Source organism: Brachyhypopomus gauderio, chromosome 8 (assembly GCF_052324685.1).
Source record: "Brachyhypopomus gauderio isolate BG-103 chromosome 8, BGAUD_0.2, whole genome shotgun sequence".
In the NCBI taxonomy this organism is placed as follows: Eukaryota; Metazoa; Chordata; class Actinopteri; order Gymnotiformes; family Hypopomidae; genus Brachyhypopomus; species Brachyhypopomus gauderio.
Window position 1 is genome coordinate 21,133,855 of NC_135218.1, and position 20,923 is coordinate 21,154,777.

Consider the following 20,923-nt stretch of genomic DNA (forward strand, 5'->3'; position numbering starts at 1 on the left):
TGTGCGCGAACACGCGGCCTGTGATTCAGCGTCAGCCTCTGCTGCATGTGGGTTTTTTTTTCGCCATTATAACTCACTGACTTACAATAATCACTGACATGCAGCAATTGTCCTGTCAGCTATCAGCCTTGATTGGATCAAAGTCTTCTCACCTCCTGGCAGCAGATCCGTTCTCAGTTCAGCGTGTAACGGCGCTGCCTTGGCGTCCCCCCGTGTCGGTACCTGTCTGCTCGGGCGGTGCCCGGCGTTGGGGAGGGAGGGCCTCCACCCGCATGCCTGCCCCAGCACCAGGGCCTCCAGGCGCAGGGGGCGCCGAACACGCCTGCCGGGTAGTGTGCAGGGTAGTGGGTGGGGTTGCGCAGGGTAGAGGGTGGGGTGTGTATGGTAGTGGGTGGGGTTGTGCAGGGTAGTGGGTGGGGTTGTGCAGGGTAGTGGATGGGGTTGTGCAGGGTAGTGGGTGGGGTGTGTATGGTAGTGGGTGGGGTGTGTAGGGTAGTGGGTGGGGTTGTGTAAGGTAGTGGGTGGGGTGTGCGAGGTAGTGGGTGGGTTTGTGCAGGGTAGTGTGTGGGGTGTGTATGGTAGTGGGTGGGGTTGTGCAGGGTAGAGGGTGGGGTGTGCAGGGTAGTGGGTGAGGTGTGTGAGGTAGTGGGTGGGGTTGTGCTGGGTAGTGGGTGGGGTTGTGCAGGGTAGTGTGTGGGGTGTGTATGGTAGTGGGTGGGGTTGTGCAGGGTAGAGGGTGGGGTTGTGTAGGGTAGTGGGTGGGGTGTGTATGGTAGTGGGTGGGGTTGTGCAGGGTAGTGGGTGGGGTTGTGTAGGGTAGTGGGTGGGGTGTGTATGGTAGTGGGTGGGGTTGTGCAGGGTAGTGGGTGGGGTTGTGTATGGTAGTGGGTGGGGTTGTGCAGGGTAGTGTGTGGGGTTGTGCAGGGTAATGTGTGGGGTTGTGCAGGGTATTGGGTGGGGTTGTGCAGGGTAATGGGTGGGGTTGTGCAGGGTATTGGGTGGGGTTGTGCAGGGTAGTGTGTGGGGTGTGTATGGTAGTGGGTGGGGTTGTGCAGAGTAGTGTGTGGGGTGTGTATGGTAGTGGGTGGGGTTGTGCAGGGTAGAGGGTGGGGTGTGCAGGGTAGTGGGTGAGGTGTGTGAGGTAGTGGGTGGGGTTGTGCTGGGTAGTGGGTGGGGTTGTGCAGGGTAGTGTGTGGGGTGTGTATGGTAGTGGGTGGGGTTGTGCAGGGTAGTGGGTGGGGTTGAGGGGGAGCTCTGAACTGTGCTGAGCTGTGCTACAGTGTGCTGAGCTACACAGTAAATGTGAGGCATACCCTACAGATTCATTTTATGAACGTTATAAAATATTTATTATGGAAGATATAAATGACTATTGAATATAGTACTAGGCATCTAACACTTTATAAATTTTAAATGGCTTCTAATCATTACGTTTTCGTTTTTTGGTATATAGATGGCCATCTGGTGATTTATGGCTCCAGTATGGTAACGCAGGCTGTTTACCTGCTTCTACATGGGCAGGAGATCAGAGAACCTCCCCAACACTGGGGGTGATTCACAGCCTGATGGTTTCCATGAGCTTCTCCAGAGGAATGCTCTGAATACTGCTGCACTATTAGAGTTATAGCCAGGGAACAAACACTGCTGGGTTTGCTGTTACAGCCAGACCCAGCACTCAGGGCGAGGGAACCAGCCACCACAACTGGGTGGGTGGGATTCCAGGGACTTAAAGCAAATGTTTGTAGATTTATGATTTAGAGAACTTTTTCTCAGCGTCAAACCACAAAGGGATTGAGGGCTGCTAATTGTCTTCTCTTAACTTCTCTTAACTTCTCCTCTCTTCTCTTTTCTTCACAGCCAACAGTTGGCGGGCTATGTGAGATACGAGATGCGAGATACATTAGTTTGCTGTTATAATCTGCCACTGTCATGCTGAGATTATGATAAAACAGGAACCATGAGACCTTTACCACACTTGACATCTTGGACTTGTAGACAAGTATCTGTACTGAAATGGTGGTATGGGGGGGCAGTGATATTGTGGGTGGAGAGGGTGGTGTGTGTGTGTCTCCATCATTAAGAACAAAGGCAGTTGGTACCCTCCTGTCGTCTCTGCTCTTCTGGAACAGGCCTCCCGCACTCACAGTGGCGTGTGCTTGCTTCCTGTCTGGCAGCATCTTGAAGAACTAAATGAACACCACAAAACTGGCAGCATGTGTATTCTTCGCTTCGGAGCTTGGAACCGCAGGCTGTGGAGACGTGAGCTTCCATCCCTCCATCCTACCTACACCCCCCCCCCCCCCCCCCCCACCCCCCACTATGGCTGGAGGTGGCATGTGCCAGCCCGCCAATCCCGTGCCTGGAATTTCAGTGCCCTAATGCTTAAAATTATCCTGTCTTTTTTTCTAGAAAAACCATTTTCTTTGTATTATTTTTTTTTGTTATCACATGCTGCAACATGAAGCTGCCCAGTTCACCGCCGAACACCATTTTACATTGAAATAACTTTACTGCTTCAAATTCAGTGACAATACTCTAGTTAATACACTACATTGGTATTCTGTTTTGTTTTTGTGGGTGAAGTTACATCTACATCTACATCATGATAGCTTACAAATGGAGATGTCCTCTGACAGCAATGTCATTTAGAACTTTTGTGGCTGATCTGAGTTACATATTGCTAAATGTTGCTTTTGGTAATACATATTTAGCTATAACAAAGCATTTCTGAAATTCTGTCCATGAAACATTCTTCTTGGGGAGGACCTCTTGACATCTCTACTTGGGTTTGGAAGATCTCACTATTTCTGAGGTCCCACGGTGGCTGGAGGTGGAACCTTCTGGAGATGGAACTCTCCATCCACATCCACCCCATACCATTCTACCCCATCTGTCCACAAGACCACCAGCAACGTGCACGAGCACCTCTCCCCCGAGGAGATGGTTTCCGCAGCAATCCGGGCCACATGATTAATAGCTGTATGAAATTTCGCCCGTTTAACTGAACCCTCCTATCTTAGTGTGGAAAACTGAAAAGGACTAAGAACTGTAAATATACCATGTGAAGTGCATAGCATGACATGGTACAGAAAGAGTTCTTACAGACTGAGTGAACAGGGGCGGTGGGAGGGGCAGTGGGAGGGGCAGTGGGAGGGGTGGGGCAGTAGGACAGACTTGGCACTGAGAGAGGTGGAGGAGGCAGTTCTGTTTCCCTGCTTATACATGGGCAAGTGGGAGAAGTGAGGAGTAATAGAAGAGGAACAATGGGTGATGTGGGTGGAGATAGAGGCGGGGCAGTGGGAGATGTGGGTGGAGATAGAGGCGGGAAAGTGGGAGATGTGGGTGGGGATAAAGGCAGAGCAGTGGAATATGTGGGTGGAGATAGAGGCGGGGTAATGGGAGATGTGGGAGGGAATAGAGGTTGTGCAGTGGAGGATGTGGGTGGAGATAGAGGCGGGGCAGTGGGAGATGTGGGTGGAGATAAAGGCAGAGCAGTGGAATATGTGGGTGGAGATAGAGGTGGGGCAGTGGGAGATGTGGGTGGGGATAAAGGCAGAGCAGTGGAATATGTGGGTGGAGATAGAGGCGGGGGAGTGGGAGATGTGGGTGGGGATAAAGGCAGAGCAGTGGAATATGTGGGTGGAGATAGAGGCGGGGTAATGGGAGATGTGGGAGGGAATAGAGGTTGTGCAGTGGAGGATGTGGGTGGAGATAGAGGCGGGGCAGTGGGAGATGTGGGAGGGAATAGAGGTGGTGCAGTGGAGGATGTGGGTGGAGATAGAGGCGGGGTAATGGGAGATGTGGGAGGGAATAGAGGTGGTGCAGTGGAGGATGTGGGTGATGTGGGATGATTCAGTCAGACTTAAATATTGGAGGCCTCTATGATATCTACCGAAGCTTTATGAGTACATCCAGGTCAGCGTGTGAATGTTTCCTACTCTTACTCTTCCTACTCCAGTGGGTGGCTGTATGAAGTGAAGTTGAAGTTGTCAGTGCTGGATTAACTCAAGCGCCATAGCCTTTAACTGAACTCTAATTATAGACAGTGAAACAATCATTGGTTTGTTATTAATAACAGAAAATGGTCTGTTGGGAACAGGTGACCTGCTTACAAAAATGCTACTTCCAGAGAGAATCTGTCTGCTTTTAACATTTCCATGCACTGAGAAAGTGTGTGTGTGTATGTGTGTGTGTAAGAGAGAGAGAGAGAGGGAGAGAGAGAGAGAGAAAGGCCTGGCAGGTGGGAAAAAACATTCTCCAGACTTATCAAGTAACGTTGAAGACCAGCAGCACTAAAGAATGGGCACAAAGAGCCAGACTCTCTTTTTGCTGACTGACAGCGTTATTATATTTCCTCAGAAAGATGGAAAAAAGGAAAACAAACCAGGAGTAATTTCCAGGCAATAAGGAAATTGAGTCATTACTGCTAATGTTTGTGTTATGGCGCTATACAGAATCACAGACCTGAGTCTACTTTATGACCGAATTGCTGATTTCAAAAGAACATCACGACACAGTCAAACTTTTAAAAGCAATTTACCGCTGTGTAAATACATAGAAAGAGGACAAGAAAACAGAAAGGGACCCTTATTCATATAGATCGATGAGTTCCAGAGAGCTTTTGCTCTATAGCTACCGTATAGGACGTTGTGCTCCGTGAGGAATCGTTTTTGCCATTTGATCCAACTCCAAAACTGATCGGGGGTCGAGGACTCTTTACTCTTTTCTTTTGTACGAACCGCATTTCATATGAAGTGTACTTGAGTGCGATACGCATCCCGCCCGCCCGTCCTTCACTCCTCAGCTTAGAACCACCTATTTTGGTCGTGCTCCGTTTATTTATCTGCGAAATAAAGTTTTGTTTTAACGGGACAGGCCAGATACAATATCTAGTTTCCACAGCGATGGGTGGGAAATGATGTGAACTCTGGGTTTCAATAACAAACGATGGGAAATGGGAGAATGAGTCGCGGATAACGGAGCTGGTGTTTGGCCTAGCGGCTCCCGCTCCGGGGTGCAGAACGCCAGTCGGATATCACACATGGCTTTAGATGTCAAATAAACCTGCAGTGATTGAGATAGCAGAGATCTGTACCATACAGCGAGAATATTGAGTAGCCTATATAATACTTTAAGCAAATTTGTGAATTGTGGTATAATTACATAACTGAAAAACTCGTCTCAGTGGTTTGGGTCATTATGGAGGGTTTTATTTGTGAATTGGGACTACTTAACCTATTAAAAAACCAACCTAAAATAAAAACAGCCCACTTCACAGCTTCTGGAGCAGCTGCATTTGGTGTTCAGTGATAGACGTATTGCATCTTTCTGGCGGGCGCTTTGGTTCTTTGAAGTGTCAGTATCTCACCTCGTGCTGCCTTATCTACTTCAGTTACCTGATAGAGCGTATCTACACAGATGAACTTTGACCCTGGCTTTGTCTGGGTTGGAGAAACGGTAGTAGAGGTGAATACTGAACAGGCAAAAGTGGGCTACAGAGTCTCTTCCTCCACAACATTAATCCACCATCAAAACTTTGCTAATCTGGCAGATTAACAACAGAAAAGTCAGTTTGGCTCTCCTCACTTTCATCCTGTCACACAGTATGAACACAAATTCCGTAACGAACCATCAAGTGCACTGCATGATTTCAGAGTTTCCCTCCTAACAAAAAAATAGAAGCCAATTAGTGAAACTGGGAGATGTGGTGCATGATGGGAACAGATGCCTTTACACTCTGCAGGCAAATTATCAGACTGTGGCCCGCGCCTCAGAGTTTTGATATATGACACTCAAGTCTCTTATCAATGCTTGTGAAAATGAATTATCCAGGTCTACCATAACAGGACATGGAAGAAAGCCCTTGAAGGTTAATCACCTCCAAGTGTCTGACATTTCAGATTAGTCTGACTTACCTCAGTGCCCCACACTTCATGGTCCATGAAATGATCTGTCCCTCCTGAATTCACGTCAGCTCCCTCAGCCATGGCACCAGCTCACCCCGCACATGGCATTGGACTTTAAATACTACACTTATCATGCCTGCACACAGATGCCATTTCGTTTGGCCTTTTATAACCTATCCAGGAGAGAGTGGAAGAGTTGTATGCATCTCAGTCACTATGCCTGTTCTCAACCCCGATACCCCCCACCCCCCCACCCCGTTTAAGAATGTCGGCTGTATTCTGCTTGCCCTGTGTAAATAAGTGGGGTCTGTGCAAACGTCGCCGCCGGTCTTGCTGTGCGTTGCACAACGTTTAACCTTCTCCTCAAGGCCGTCCTCCCTACGGGTGGCCATGAAGGACATTAAACTCTCATTATCTCCTGCCACGGCATAATTACCTTCTAACGACATTAAAATGAGACTCGGGTCAATGGCTGTGGCCTGTTCTGTGGTCGGCGAGAAGCTGCCCTGTTGTATACTCTGCAGTTAAGCTTGTGAAATCTGCCTGGTTTATCAGATACAGTTTAGATTCAGTTTAATCTTGGGTAACGGCCGTCTTAAGGTGATTCCTTTGCTATGGAAAAGTCCTACTCTACACAGAGACCTGGGTTTCTGAAATCTTTGAATGTAAAATGTTGATTCATTGTATCAGTTTGAGTTTGGAACATTTGAAAAGTGAAGTGTGCAACTGTGTTTCCACAACTTATGTCACAGAGTGTGGGCATAGAGGTTAAAGTGGGGGTGCAGATGGGGGTGGGAGTGGGCCACGGGGAGTAGCAGGCTTGGCAGTGGGGCAAATATGGCTATGGAATTCTTAAGGCATCAATACCCAGAATTCATCACTGTCCGAAGCAAAGGACCCAACTGCTAAATTATATCCAAACCTTAAACTTTCCTGGTTGTTGTTTTTGGATCGCGTAACTTCCCCAAACACAGTAAGTGTGAGCACCCTTGCCAGTGTCATGTTTCCGTAACTCATCAGAGCTGAGTATTCTTGTGCAATACTTAAAATAAAAAAACACACTAAGTTGTAGTATTTCATCAGTCGGGAAAGCTGGGGGGGGGGGGGGTGCCCCTTCTCCAATCTCACACCAGAGCCCTGCTCGTCGACCCAGAGCACATTTCTGCCTGTGATTTACTGTTGCTGTGCCTCCATATGAAGGCAGCCTGTGAGGAGAAAGCACTGCTGCCCCTTTTATTCTGAGGCATTCCGGCGTAGAGTGGCAGCACCCAAAAGACACGGATGCGTTTACGAACTTCACCTGCTTTTGATGCCTTCGTTGCGGTGGAAAAATTTGATTAAATTGCTGTGTGTGTGCGTGCATGTGTGTGTGTGTGTGTGTGTGTGTGTGTGCGCGCGCAGGTTATTAAGAAGATCTAAGTAATTTGCTTTCATGAGGGGATTAGGAGGAATGGTGAGAAAAAGACTCACAGACAAATAAAGATCTCTGAGGAGGAGGAAATGATAATGGTAGAGTTGTGGTTTTTGAGTTGTGGTTAATGCTTACAGGTCTGAGTTGACAGTTCTTGTTGAGTTATGTATCAGCTCACATGCCATCTTGACAGCACAGAATGTGTGTCTGTGTATATGAGTGTTTTAATCTCCTTTGTAATTATTTCCCCTTAACTTTGAATTGTTTTTAATGAGCATAATGAAAGCATTTACCACAGTGAAGCCATTTGTATTTCTCTCATTCCAACACTATAAACCCTGGGATTTTTTTTCTTCATTAAATGTTTCATCATTTATCAAAGCTACTTTAGGGTGTTTGTTAAAAATAATCTCGATTAAATTTAGCTCCAAGTTGTTGTGTGTCCCATATCTCTTGGTGCACTAATTATCAGGCGGTTAGGAAGCCTGCTGAGGTGAATCTGCTGAACCGGCCTGCTGCCTGGTTCTCTCGGCTGGCGGAAGGGGGTCGGCTGAGGGACGGGGTGCTCGGCCACGCCGGCCGGGACCTCCACCTTTCACCCAGCCCAACCTGACTGAAGTCTTTTCATGCTCTGTAAATTGAATGGGGAAGTTATTCAGCGGTGGAGCAGAGCTCCAGTGGAGAAGCGCGGGGGGTCTCATTAAAGTGAAGCCATAAATCCGAGAGGTCACTCACTAATGACGGCTGGTGGAGAAGGGCCACACCCACCCCCACCACACCAGGTCTCCCTGTGTGAGGAGTGGGGGAGACCGAAGAGGAGCAGGAGAGGAGAGGGTGGAGGGGGGTTGCAGCTTGAAGATTAAGCAGGCAAGTCTATGGACAAAGCTGAGGAGATGTGTGTGTGTGTGTGTGTGTGTGGGGAGAACAGCTGGAGAGATCTCTCCGTCTCTCCTCCTACCACAGGCCGCACCACGGCAGGCTGGCTTTACTGGCACCCAAACCCACTGCCCCAGCGTTTCCCGAAAGTCATTTCTGCAGTGCTGCGGAGTTGACGTTAGCGGCGCCTGGTTCCTGCGTGCGAATACCACAGCAGGTGACGGCCGTTTGAGAAGCAGGCCAAAGAGTGAGGGAGCACCTAAGACAACAGCGGCATGCGCAGAGATGAGCCCGCCTCGCACACAGCTCCTGCCGCTGTAAGTCATCCCGACATCCGCCCTGGCAGAGCGACGGGGCCGAGACCGACTCGGCCCGCACTGAGTCAACGTTTACCGCCAGGTCGCTCGCGCCTATCACCGCCGTCCTGCACTCCAGTACGCCACACCTTCGGAAAAAAAAAGGAATTGGGCAGAGGCAGAGGGGAAGATTTACGTAACATTTCGATGACCTGTCTGTTCTAAACCGCGATCTGACAGATGCGTCGCAGGATCCTTGGCAGACTACATAAACATGGCAGTGGAACATGATGGGTCAGGCAAACTTTCCTGGGCCCGAGGGCGAGGACTTACCCTAAACCCGTCAGGTTCCAATTCTACTCTCATCACTCTGTCAGACGGATAACAGGGTGACAGTGAAAATGACTTTAGTGACTAATTTCATGAGATAATATCTGTATAAAGGTTCAGGGGTGGAGACTGTCTCATCATAGAAGCCAAAACTGTGACATCTGGTCCAAACATAAAGCCTTCTGACCCCGTTGTTCCAGACGTGCTCTGTCTGATCTTTGGCACAACGATTTATGGGTAAGGGAATGTGTTATGTGAAGTGAGTGAAGCTGCAAATGAAGTTGCTTGTTTTTCCAAAGGAAAATAACTTTTCATTGGTTTGAGCATTTTGGCTCCTGGCGCCTTCTTTTCAGATACCACGTCTTTGGTGCTGCTGCCATCTTGGCTCAACAGGTGTTTGCAGTTTCACATGCAGTGTAGTGCTTCAGGTTGAGGCAGAAGGCTCTGCTCTACTCTGGCAGAGTGAGGGAGGTGTGTTTAGCGCCGAGAGGGTTGTGGTGGTCGGGATCAGCCTCCAGAATTCTGAAGGGAGTGAGCAGGACGGGGAATACAGTCAGTGTCATTTTAATATCTACCCTGTGTGGGGGAAAAAGAAACAGTGACATGCCACATGTACACATTTACTGCCACAGTTCAGCAAATGGAATAAGCTGCATTAGTCTCTGGTATGGATTTTCATGACCGTTTTCCATGGCTGCTGGTACCCCAGTGCCTCACCAAGAAGTCAGAGTCTGAATTGATTGTGGTTGGTACCACACAGACTGAAGAAATTCCAAAAATAATACCACTGTCATCACCACACTTTTCAAACTACAAACCCTGAAAGGGAGGAGTCAAAAAATATTTTATGAATATTTCCATCCAGATCACCATGGATGTCATTAACGAGAAGTGTTGAAACCATTTTACCTGCCTGTTATACTACGGAACCACAATGACACAATGAGAATTTTAGAATTACATTTTCCAGAGAGACTTATTATTCCTCAAAGGCTTACAAGCTCAAGGGTGTGTGAGTGGCTGTGACCTCACCACTGAACATCACACACACACACACACACACACACACACACACACACGCTTTCACTGAACTCCAGGAGCCTAATGCATGAACAATGCGTATCCCACCGCCTAACACACAGCCCATTCTTGTCCCCCAGCTTGGGGCAGGAAGGAATCTTCCTGGGCCATGGGGGTGGCGCGGGGGCAGCTGACCACCCCTAACGAGAGGGCAGGCTGGTCGTTAAACAGGCGCTAATGTGGGAAATTGGAGGCCATTAACTCTTCTTTGTTGTGCTTATAAAACCCTGAGAAGAGTGCTGGCACGAGGAAAACCCAGATTAGTCTCCAGAGCTTTCCTTCTTATCTTCCCAGGGAAGGGAGAGAGAGTTTAGGGAGGTGTGGGAGAACTGTGGAGAGTGGTGAGGAGAGGTGGAAGTGGATGTTTGATGTTTGGACACTGATAAGACAAACACTCTCTCCCAGTGTGTACTGAATACACTTTCAGCAGTGCGTGTAAAACTACCCCGAGTGCAAGACCAGTACAAAACAGCATTTCACTAAAATGCTTGAAGTGACACAGTCACACCCGGAGCAGGAGTCCCTCTGCACTACAGCCAGGGAGCTGAATGTTAAAACATGTGCAAAACACACTGCTCCCAGCCAAAGGCCGGTCAAAAGGTTATGTTTATGACCTGTGACTGTATTTCCCCTCAGTCTTAAGTGGGGTTTATTTATTCATTTTCAGATGGGATACCTCAGTCATTAAATGTAACTGGTATTTAAGGTGAGTGGTCTTGAAAAGGATTATGCTGGGCTCCAGATTAAATGTTCTTCCCCCAGTATAATTTCAGTTCAAACTAGCCTTCATCTCTGCCTTGCTGACTGAAACCCTGAACACTGGTGTAGACAGCGAGGTGACTTTAGCTCTGCTCAGAAGCCTTCTGTCACACTACTGAAAGCTGCCTGCCACTTATAGCTGCTGTGTATCCCATCTGCCCATGGGTACTTTTTCTCAGAATTCCACAGTCTTCTCATTTTATGTACTGTTTTATTAAACGGAGAGCCTGGCTGTTCTGTTCTTGAGGTTTACCAGTCTTTTGCATCTTCTGTCTTGCATTAAACCCTCTGTGATCAGGCTGGTGTATTTATCGCTTTACTTTAGTATTGATTTTATTAATAGACAACCTTTATTTTTACAATATTTATTTTTTTTAGTGTGACAGCTGAATTTGCTTTAAAGGCTCACTAAACTATATTTTCATAATTTATGTGTGTTCTAGCTATGTAACTAATTGTTTACATGAGATTCCATTGCTTAGGAACAGGGTTGCCCTGACACAGTTGTAAATTATTTTACAACTTTAATGTTCATTTAAAGGTTAATGAACTAACCCTAACCCCTAACCCCTAACCTCTAACCTTAACCTTTAATATCCTTTACTGTTCATTTCTCACGACTGTGTGACTATGTCATACCTACTCAGCTAATCATTGTGCAAAAGTAATGATTGTATCTTAACACCAATCTCATTTCACTCCCGTTTTATTTCATGTTTTGTTCTGCTTCAAGGCCTTTCCAAATCCTCCACTGCTGTGAAAAAACTGCCCCACCTTTGTGACATTTGCAGCAAGACATAAAATGATCACTGACCGTTCTCATCTACACTTTAGATCATTATGGGAATTATCCACCTCCAACACATCAAGAATGTTTGTTATTAGTGTGGTGGTACCGTTATTCAGTTATAATGTAATAATGTGCCATATTTTGTCAATTGTGATTTTTACACCCCAATCAAAATTTGTCCTCCGCTTTTAACCCATCTGTGCAGTCAGAACACACACACACTAGTGATTACTAGGGGGCTGTGGATCACACGTGCCCAGAGCGGTGGGCAGCCCTAGCCCTGGCGCCCGGAGAGCAGTTAGGGTTAGGTGCCTTGCTCAAGGGCACCTCAGTCATGGCCTGTCTGGGAATCGAACCCACAACCCTCCGGTCACAAGACCAGTTCCCTAACCGCCAGGTCATGACTGCCCAGAGGGAGTGATGAGAGTTATTCAAAAGGAGTGATGAGTTATTCAGAGGGAGTGTGGGAAGACGGAAATTGCTCTGATGTCTTGCTAGCAAAACTGAAGGTTACACCTCAACATCGTGAACCAGGTGTGGAGTGAATGCAAGCAGACATATGAGTGGGCGTGGTTAGTGGGCGTGGTGTTGGTGATGTTTTCTTTAACAAGTCTCACATTTGTCTTGGGTTAGATGCAGATAGGGTGGAGCCAGGCCCACCTGAAGGTCATGTGTTGATGCAGGTGTTTGGATGAATAGAGACGAACCCCAGGGCATGCTGGGAGGAGCGCCCTACCTGTGTGTGTAGAGCACCTGTTAAACACTGAGTAGTTTTTGGTGGTTTGTGTCTGATATGAGCATGGCTGCTAATTAGCTTGAGGTGAGTACATACGTGTTGTGTAAGCAATGCCCTACAAGCAACAGCTTAATCATTTACTATGATTATGGGAGGGGGGAGGGGGGGATGAGTCTCTGAGTTCCTGTCAGCAGGTCTTCTGTTGTAAAAAAGGAACATTCACCACTGTAGTATAAGCATCAAAATATATTATTTGAATGAGAGGTATCTGAATATAAACCAGTTACTTCCGTTAAAGATGCTGAAGTGGAAACCTTTTATTTGAGTTAGAGGTTTTTGAATGGATTGAAATTATATGAGTTAAAGATGTTCAAATGGAAACCTAATCATCTTTCATGATCCAACTTAAGCAGAAACATAAATGTGTATCATTTAAAATACCTTCTCAATAAAAGCTATTTATTAGACATCAGTATTTCTGATGTCATTTCCAACATCCTTTACAGCAGTGGAGCACGAGGCTGGTCCTGGACGAGGTGAGTCCTGCCTCCCCTGCTGTAGTAGAATAGGGTCAATCAACCAGCAGTGCTGGACCCTGACCCTCCTTTAAAATACACTGACCTGGATGCTGAGAGTGTTTTTTTTTACAGGAACACGGTGTGTGTGTGTGTGTGTGTGTGTGTGTGTGTGTGTGTGTGTGTGTGTGTGTGTGCGTGCTCGGGCTTTCCCCTGGCACTGTCTGAATCAACAAACACAGTTACGCTGTGCCAGTGAGCAACAAAGCGCAGAACCGCTCCAATAGTGTAAACGTCGAAAGTTGAATACTAACAGTGGAAACAATAATAGATGGAGTTCTGAAATGTCGAACTTTATCAGTACTTCCGAGATATTACGACGGTATGGTGGCCTGGCTACTAACTGATTGGTGATCTCAGACAGGGCAGAATAAAAGTCTGCCATTATTATAGGATTGTATACGTTGTTGATTGTTTTGTGAAAAACAGCAATTTAGCTGATTTATTTCTAAAAGGGAACAGCATTCCGCAGAATATGAATCATCAGCTCTGAATCCGTGTGGTCCCGACAAACTCAACACACTCAGAATGGCATAGCGCGAGCGTCATAAACACAGGAGCCTTTGCCAACAACGCGCTCGCGTGGCAGTCGGCCAGATACGAGCGCGCGCTGCTGCACAGAGGATCAGAGCGAAGGCCATCAATTAAGCTTTACGACCGCGTTACGACCCAGCGACAAACAGACGTCCGAGTGCGCGTTACGACCTTTATTCTGCGTCGAAGGCGTCATATCGCACGTTTTATTGATACTGTGGATTTTGTTTTTGCATCTGTATTTTATTTAAAGAGAAAAAAACAGCGCTGAGTTAGCACATTTTGAACCAAGCTTCATACTGGAGCAGCTACAGATCCGTACAGAGCCGCTGTAAAGACTAGAGACGCTTGACGCGACTCTTCAACTGACGAGCTCATTCGTGCCTTCAACCCTTCGTACGTTAAAAATGTCCCGTGCAGACCCTTTCTAAAACTAGACAAGCTACAAACTACAACCAAACAGCGATCAGGTTTGAAATACAAAACTTAAAAAATGAAAGTGAAATATAAAACTTCAATTTTTTTGCAGTTTTGTTTGCATTGTACTCAAATAATGGGATTAGAGGTTCCACAGTATTTGTAACCAAGTCCATACAGGAGAGCGCAATATAAAGGGTTACACACACACACACACACACACACACACACACACACACACACACACACACACACACACACACACAAAATACCTGAAAGGAAAAAGATGACTAAACCAAAACAAGGCTGAGGCAGTGACACCCAATATTTTCTCATAATGTCTTCAGGGGCTCAGACAGTAATCACATTACTAAAAGGTCCGGCCTCCAGGATTAAACCCCAGCTTGCCGTAGTCAGGATCCGTCGCCTGTTTGTTTGAAAGCCCAGCTGGGGCGTGCTGCCCGTAGCCTGCTCCCCACCTAATTTGTTGGGTTAGGGGAGACCTCCACGGAACCGTCCAGCTAGCCCTGGGCTCCTGGGGACCTGTAGCTCATGAAACACACCTGGGCTTGTGCCAAGCAAGATCAGCCCTCCACACCTGAGACAGGGGACGTGACACACAGCTAAAATACTACTCCTCTTGAGACGGTTTCTGGGAGGGGGTGTGTGGGGGAGTGTGGGGGCAGGGGTTTCGGAGCGTGTGTGTTTGGTTTGGTTCGGGTTTCAGCTTCATGGCCTTTAACATAACATGCTTATTGATCCCTAATACAGACCAAGTAACAGAATCACTTATTAGTTTTTTCTTTCTGCTGGTCTTATGAAGCCACAGTTTCAGCTGTGTCTCGCTCGCAAGCGCAGATGTAGCTGATGGAACAGCTGAACGTAGTGGCCAGTGGGCTGATCCTTGAGCACAGATGTCTCTTACAGCTCTGTGCAGCACATCCGGTCATGTCCTTGTGCTGCAGTAGGAGAGCTATCCTTACCTCTCCATGGGGCGGAGCGTGTGACTAAGATGGAGATGAAGCTCACTGTGAGACAAAACACCATCTTACTGTCTCACTGTGAGACAAAACACTGTCTCACCGTCTCACAGACTCACTGTCCAAATCCGAACTGCATCTGTAGCACCTCCACAGAAACGCATTAAATCACATCTGTGGTAAAATTGCAATCGAATGTTTAAATTAATTATTTTACATGGCTTATAAGACAAATTGAGCATTTACGGCATACAAGCATACCTCTAATAACACATGCTTAAGAGAGATGGGCCAGTTAGTCCAGAGGAGGGCCATTAGTTCCAGTGGTGTCACCTTACACACACACACACACACACACACACACACACACACACACACACACACACACACACACACACACACACACACACACACACACACACACACACACACACACACACACACACACAGTGATGCCCACATGTGCTCATAAGCTAAGATAAACGAAAGAGGGGAGAAAGACAAAACTCATCTGGTTCAGCTTTTGCTTAAGTCAGAAGGATCACCCCCCTCTTTCTAATTCTCTCTCTCTCTGTATCTATCTATCTCTCTCTACTTTCCCTCTCTCTGTCTGTAATATTCTTTAAGTGCATGTGTAGCTATGAGTGGGAAGCATGTTTAGTTCTGATCCGTGATGAGGGCTGCAGGCTCTCTGAACGCTGTGTTGGACGGCAGACGCGTCTACTGTAAGAGAGCTGTTTACGCTCTCTGTGGTTTGGAAGTGCCCCTATAGCACCAAGCCTTTCAAACACTTCAAACACATTCTGTCTTTCTTTGCCCTATTGCATATAGCAACTTTTCAACCACATATGTGTTGCTATGGTAAAGATAATCTGAACAGATAAGCAAGAGGCTTTGAAAGCAAATCAGACACATGAGGACATGAGGGAATACAGTGTATGGAAGAGGTGTGAGATCATGCATAATTATCTTTGTAATCCTCTAACCCCAACCACCCTGTGTCTGGAGAGAGAGACAGACAGAGTGAGAGAGAGAAAGAGGGAGAGAGAGACAGAGATAGAGAGAGAGAGAGAAGATAATGAAAACAAAGTAACTTTAGTAGAATAAGGGAAGTGAATTTATGTGCTTGTGTCGATGTTCACTGTGTGTGTATGTGTGTGTGTGCACGTGTTCATGTGTGTGTGTGTGTGTGTGTGTGTCTGTGTATGTGTGTGTTTACTGTGTTTAAGGTTAGTATGTCAATAGACAAGGGCAGACCTAACACAACACACTAGCTTTTGTATTTTCCCCCTTTGAGAGGCAACCACCCTGAATCCTGCAGGCCCACCAAAGGACAGGTGTGAGACGAGTTTGAGACAAGCGTGGGTGTGTATGTGTATGTGTATGTGTGTGTGTGTGTGTGTGTGTGTGTGTGTGTGTGTGTGAGAGAGTGTATCTCACTTGGACAGGGCCTTATCACAACAATCCCATTTGTGAGGAAAACAGCACTTCATTGAAACAGCTGTGCCTATTTCCTGCTGCCCGTATGAGTGTGTGTGGTGTGTGTATGTGGTGTGTGTGTATGTGGTGTGTGTGTATGTGCGTGTGTATGTGTATGTTTGGGCCGGATTTCGGGTGTCGTTGTGGTTGAACAGAAACATCTTTGGCATCACCAGCTCATATGTACGATGGCTTAACGCACCGATGCTCAGAATTCCACACTGGGGGAGGTCAGTGCAGATGTTGGAGGAGCTGAGCGTTCCCACAGCGTTCCCAGTCCGAACCCAAACCCAGAGCCCTGCCGGAGCAGAGTTACCAACCCTGACTCAGGGAAGGGCGGAATTCTGGGTAAACTCTGGGTAAAGAGAGCTCTCCTCTACCATTGAAATGCTGTTGGGTGTCGTTGGCTTTTCTTGGTGGCCTGTGAGAAAATTTGGTTCTTTAAAACATTTCAGTACATACATCTATCTATCTATCTATCTATCTATCTATCTATCTATCTATCTATCTATCTATCTATCTATCTATCTATCTATCTATCTATCTATCTATCTATCTACTTGTCTGTCTCTCTGTTTGTCTGTCTGTCTGTCGGTGCATCTATCTGTCTGTCTATCTGTCTGTCTATCCTGTCTATCATGTCTGTAAGCCTGAGGCAGTATTTGCAGCAGGATCTTATTAGCAATTGTGAGTAATCCCTAGCTGGAGGGGAAGAAGAGATCAGTTTCGCAGCCGAGACGAGCAAACCCTTGTGAGCGGCTTAGTACCCACAATGCTCGGCACATGGCTCACCCAGCCCTCAACCCCCCCCCCCCCCCCCCCCCCCCCCCAGCCCTCAAACCCCCCCCCCCCCTCCCCACCTTCCTGAGCTCTGCTGCCCTGCACATGCCCAGTAATGCTGGGAACCTTTCCGTGTGGAGCTTTACGAGGACATGGCAACCCCGGTCCCACGGGCTCTTCCCAACGCCGCCCCTTTCCGGTTGTGTGGATCAGAAGCTTGCCGGAGGGCTTTTTGCACCATGCCGTTCCTGACGCACCGAACGCTGTGCGTCCCACCACTGACCTGCACGTATGCATGTCCGAGATGCCAAAATAAGCTGAGAATTAAAACGTCTTTTCTTGCTCTACTGTTTCCCTTAAAACCAAAGTCTCATGCAGTCCTGCAGCAGGACCAGGCATTGAGTCCTCTTACTGTAAACATTACTGTAAGATTACTGCAAAATGCCCAGAAAATCACTGTGGATGGTGTACATGATTAAAACGGTACAAAAATGATGACCCTGTTATGCTAGACGCAGGAGTTGCAGGAGCGCAGGAAGCTGATTGGCTGAGCTCCAGCCGCAGCCTTGGGATGGCCGTCGGGCACGGCGGGACTGCCATGCGCCCGGGCTCTTCTTCTCTGTGCGGGAACACGTTCCAAACCGGAACCGGGACACGCCAAATTACACCGCTCTTCAGGATCGTTCCTGATCAAGTGGCAAGTCTAAAAGCTCCTGACTAGGAATCTTGGGATGGTTGCCTGACTTGAAGCAGCTGTAATCTACGAATTCATGGCGGGTTATTATAACAGTGATCAACAGTTATAACAGTGATCAATGATCATTTCCTATGAGCTGTACTCAGTGCTGTGTTGTGGCCAGTGAGGTCTGTGTGCTTGACCGGTGTGGTCTGTGGTTGTGATTTGTGGTGGTGGTGTGTCCCTCCAACCAGCGCTGTCTGCGGTTGTGGTCTGCGGTGGCAGTTTAACATTCCTCTGACCGATGGACGGTTTAATAATTTATGAGGAGGAGGTGCAACGAGGTTTAGCAAACAAGAGCATGTCTACGCACAACACAAGTCATTAATAAACATGGCAGGCTAATTATACTCGCTGCTGGCAGTTGTACTCATTAGCAGGGACGTGTCAGCCCCGTCTGATCATTCTGCTCATGGGAGTCCAGCGAGATCCAACACACCCCACGTCACCTCATTATCAGGAGGAATAAAACCCCTGCTGCCTGCTACGTAGCAGTGGGGGGGGGGGCGGCAGGAGGACGTCTGGCTAAACCCTGAGCAGTCTCATGTAATATATAATGAAATACCTTGGATATACTTTAAGTGTGTGTGTGTGTGTGTGTTTTCCCGCAGCGTGTAACTGTAACCTGCATGCTCGACGGTGTCGCTTCAACATGGAGCTCTACAAGCTGTCGGGGAGGAAGAGCGGCGGTGTGTGTTTGAACTGCCGCCACAACACGGCCGGACGCCACTGCCACTACTGCAAGGAGGGCTACTTCCGAGACATGTCCAAGCCCATCTCCCACCGGAAGGCCTGCAGAGGTACCAGGGCCGGGTGGGCGGGACGGGGGCGGGACGGGGGCGGGGCTCTGCCCATGGCTCCTCATCAGAAAAAAAAAAAAAAAGCATATCCCAGTCATGGTCTTAAGAGCTCACGCTGTAAAAGTGTCTATGTCCGTGGTATCATCCGTTGGTCTTATCGACAGTATCAGGTGACTGAAACTTGTTAACCGCTCACCAGCTGCTGCAGGGACTGGAGAGCTGCATTCCGGGGCTGTTACCACACACACACACACACACACACACACACACACACAACTCACGCCCCACGGGGTTCCATCAACATCCTGCCCAGGGCAAGGGGAGAGGGGGCGGGCACAGAGTTATATCTTTCTGACACAGAGTTATTCGGATTCATTTTGGGGGGAGGAGCTGACAGGAAAAGGCAAACAACCAGAGTGGAGGTGTGAACTGAGCTCGGGTACAGCTCACAGTACGAGGACCTGGGGGTGGGGGAGGAGAGAGAGGGAAGGACAGAGAGGAAAGGAGAGAGAGGAAGAGAGAGAGAGGAAAAGAGAGAGACAATAAGGGAGAGAGATAGTGATGGACAGAGAGTATGGGAGAGACAGTGTAAGAGAGGGAGGGAGACTGTAAGGGAAAGATAGTGTAAGGGGGAGAGACTAAGGGACAGATAGTGAAAGGGAGAAAGACTAAAGAAGAAGAGATAGTGAAAGGAAGAGAGACTGTAAGGGAGAGATAGTGAAAGGAAGAGAGACTGTCAGGGAGAGATAGTGAAAGGAAGAGAGACCATAAGGGAGAGATAGTGTAAGGAAGAGGGACTTTAAGGGAGAGATAGAGTAAAGGAGAGGTATTGTAAGGGAGAGAGACCGTAAGGAAAAGAGAATTTAAGGGAGAGAAGAGAACCTTGAACGTGTGCATACATCTAATCACACTTACCTGTAAACTCACCACAACTGCTACCATAATCTGGGCAAAAGACAGCATAGAAAAGAAGGGAGGAAAGAAAGAGAGAAAGAACAGATGGGTTCCTGTCATCTACCGTCCCCTCATCCCCCCAGGCTGGGAATCTCTCTTCACGCCTCTCCTCAGGGAGTCCCTGCACCCCTGCCTCCAGCGCTGGGCAACACATTAGCCCTCTGCTGAAAGCTAAAGACCCTGTTTGGCCAAACAGATAAATAGATAAATAAATAAGTCCATCCATCAGAGTGGCAGGTTGAATGTGTGTGTAAGTATGTGTGTGTGTTTGGGACCGTAAAGCAGAGGGCACGGTGTTTGTTTTCCCACCCTGCGGCCCACAGAGCTCTTCCCTCAGATGCCTGCACGAGACGTTTCCCTCAGCCTTAACGCACCCTGTACGTCTGTGTTTATCTACGCAGTTTAGCTACACAACTCGAAGCAGCGATTTACGTTGATAGTGCTAGACAGCTTTACCAAAAGTTTCACAGAGCATCGAGTTATACATTTAAATTTTGTTCTCAGAACAGTTTCTAACACCTCCCATACCCTCATAAACACTTTTTTAAAGATCACCCTCAGTATAGACATATTCTCTGCATGGAAAGGAATCACAAATATGCATAACCAACATGTCTTTTCTGTGGTAGTCCAAACTGATGTTAAGCTGTGGCAAAGATCTCACTTGACTCTCCTGTCTGTCTGGAATGCAAACAGACATCCATCACAGGGGAGCCGGCCCTCATGCTGGGTCTCCTCGCACGGAGCCAACTCCGCTTTCTGCTTTTACATGTTTCTCTGGTGGCTGTAAGACTTGATTCTTTCAGCATCCCGTTGCTCCTGCCTGGGGGGTGGTGGGACGGTGTGTGTGCTGGAGGGGGGAGGGGGGGGGGTGGCGTTGGGGTTCATTCACTGTGGAATGAAGCGCTGCTGGCCAAAAAGAGCCTTTTCACTGCTGTATCACACCCACATCCAAACATAAGACACCACTCGTTTTACACAACACAGGCACTAAAGAGGGACAACTGAACATCTATGGAGTTTAATATTGATTGAAATATTGATTGATAAGTACTTGATTGATAGATCAAGATAGATAAGATAGATAAGATTGATAAGTACTTGATTGATAAGTACAGTTTTTCTCAATCGATTTGCTTTATAAATTCTATTCTATTTGAGAATAGAAATTCTCAAAACTGTTCATTCAATCTTCATATCTCCTTGTTGCACATTTTGCAAATGCATTTGTACATTTTGCAAATAGTCATGCACAATTGGGCAACAACCGTGGACCATGTTTTACATGTAAATCAAGGTCTCACAATGGCTGAAGCTGGATGTTGGGTGCAGCTGAATATTGGAAGAACAACTGTGTCTTCAATCGTTCACACATTCCATAGAGAAAACATGTATGTAAATTCAGAAATTCTGCTGTAATGCTGAACACTGACATAAATTCACAATTGTTACTCAATTTTGTTTTGCATTTTTGCATTCTTATA

At 47.4% G+C, this 20,923-nt stretch overlaps 1 protein-coding gene across 3 annotated transcripts in view; it reads left to right on the plus strand.

Annotated features, from left to right (window-relative positions):
* The window catches only part of ntn1a (netrin 1a), a 54,257-nt gene that overhangs the window by 14,343 nt on the left and 18,991 nt on the right, over window positions 1-20,923 (plus strand). For all 3 annotated transcript variants that reach the window (XM_077015388.1, XM_077015389.1, XM_077015387.1), the window contains exon 3: window positions 18,297-18,485. In XM_077015388.1, coding sequence (XP_076871503.1) covers window positions 18,297-18,485 — 189 coding nt within the window. The remainder of the gene's footprint in view (window positions 1-18,296; window positions 18,486-20,923) is intronic.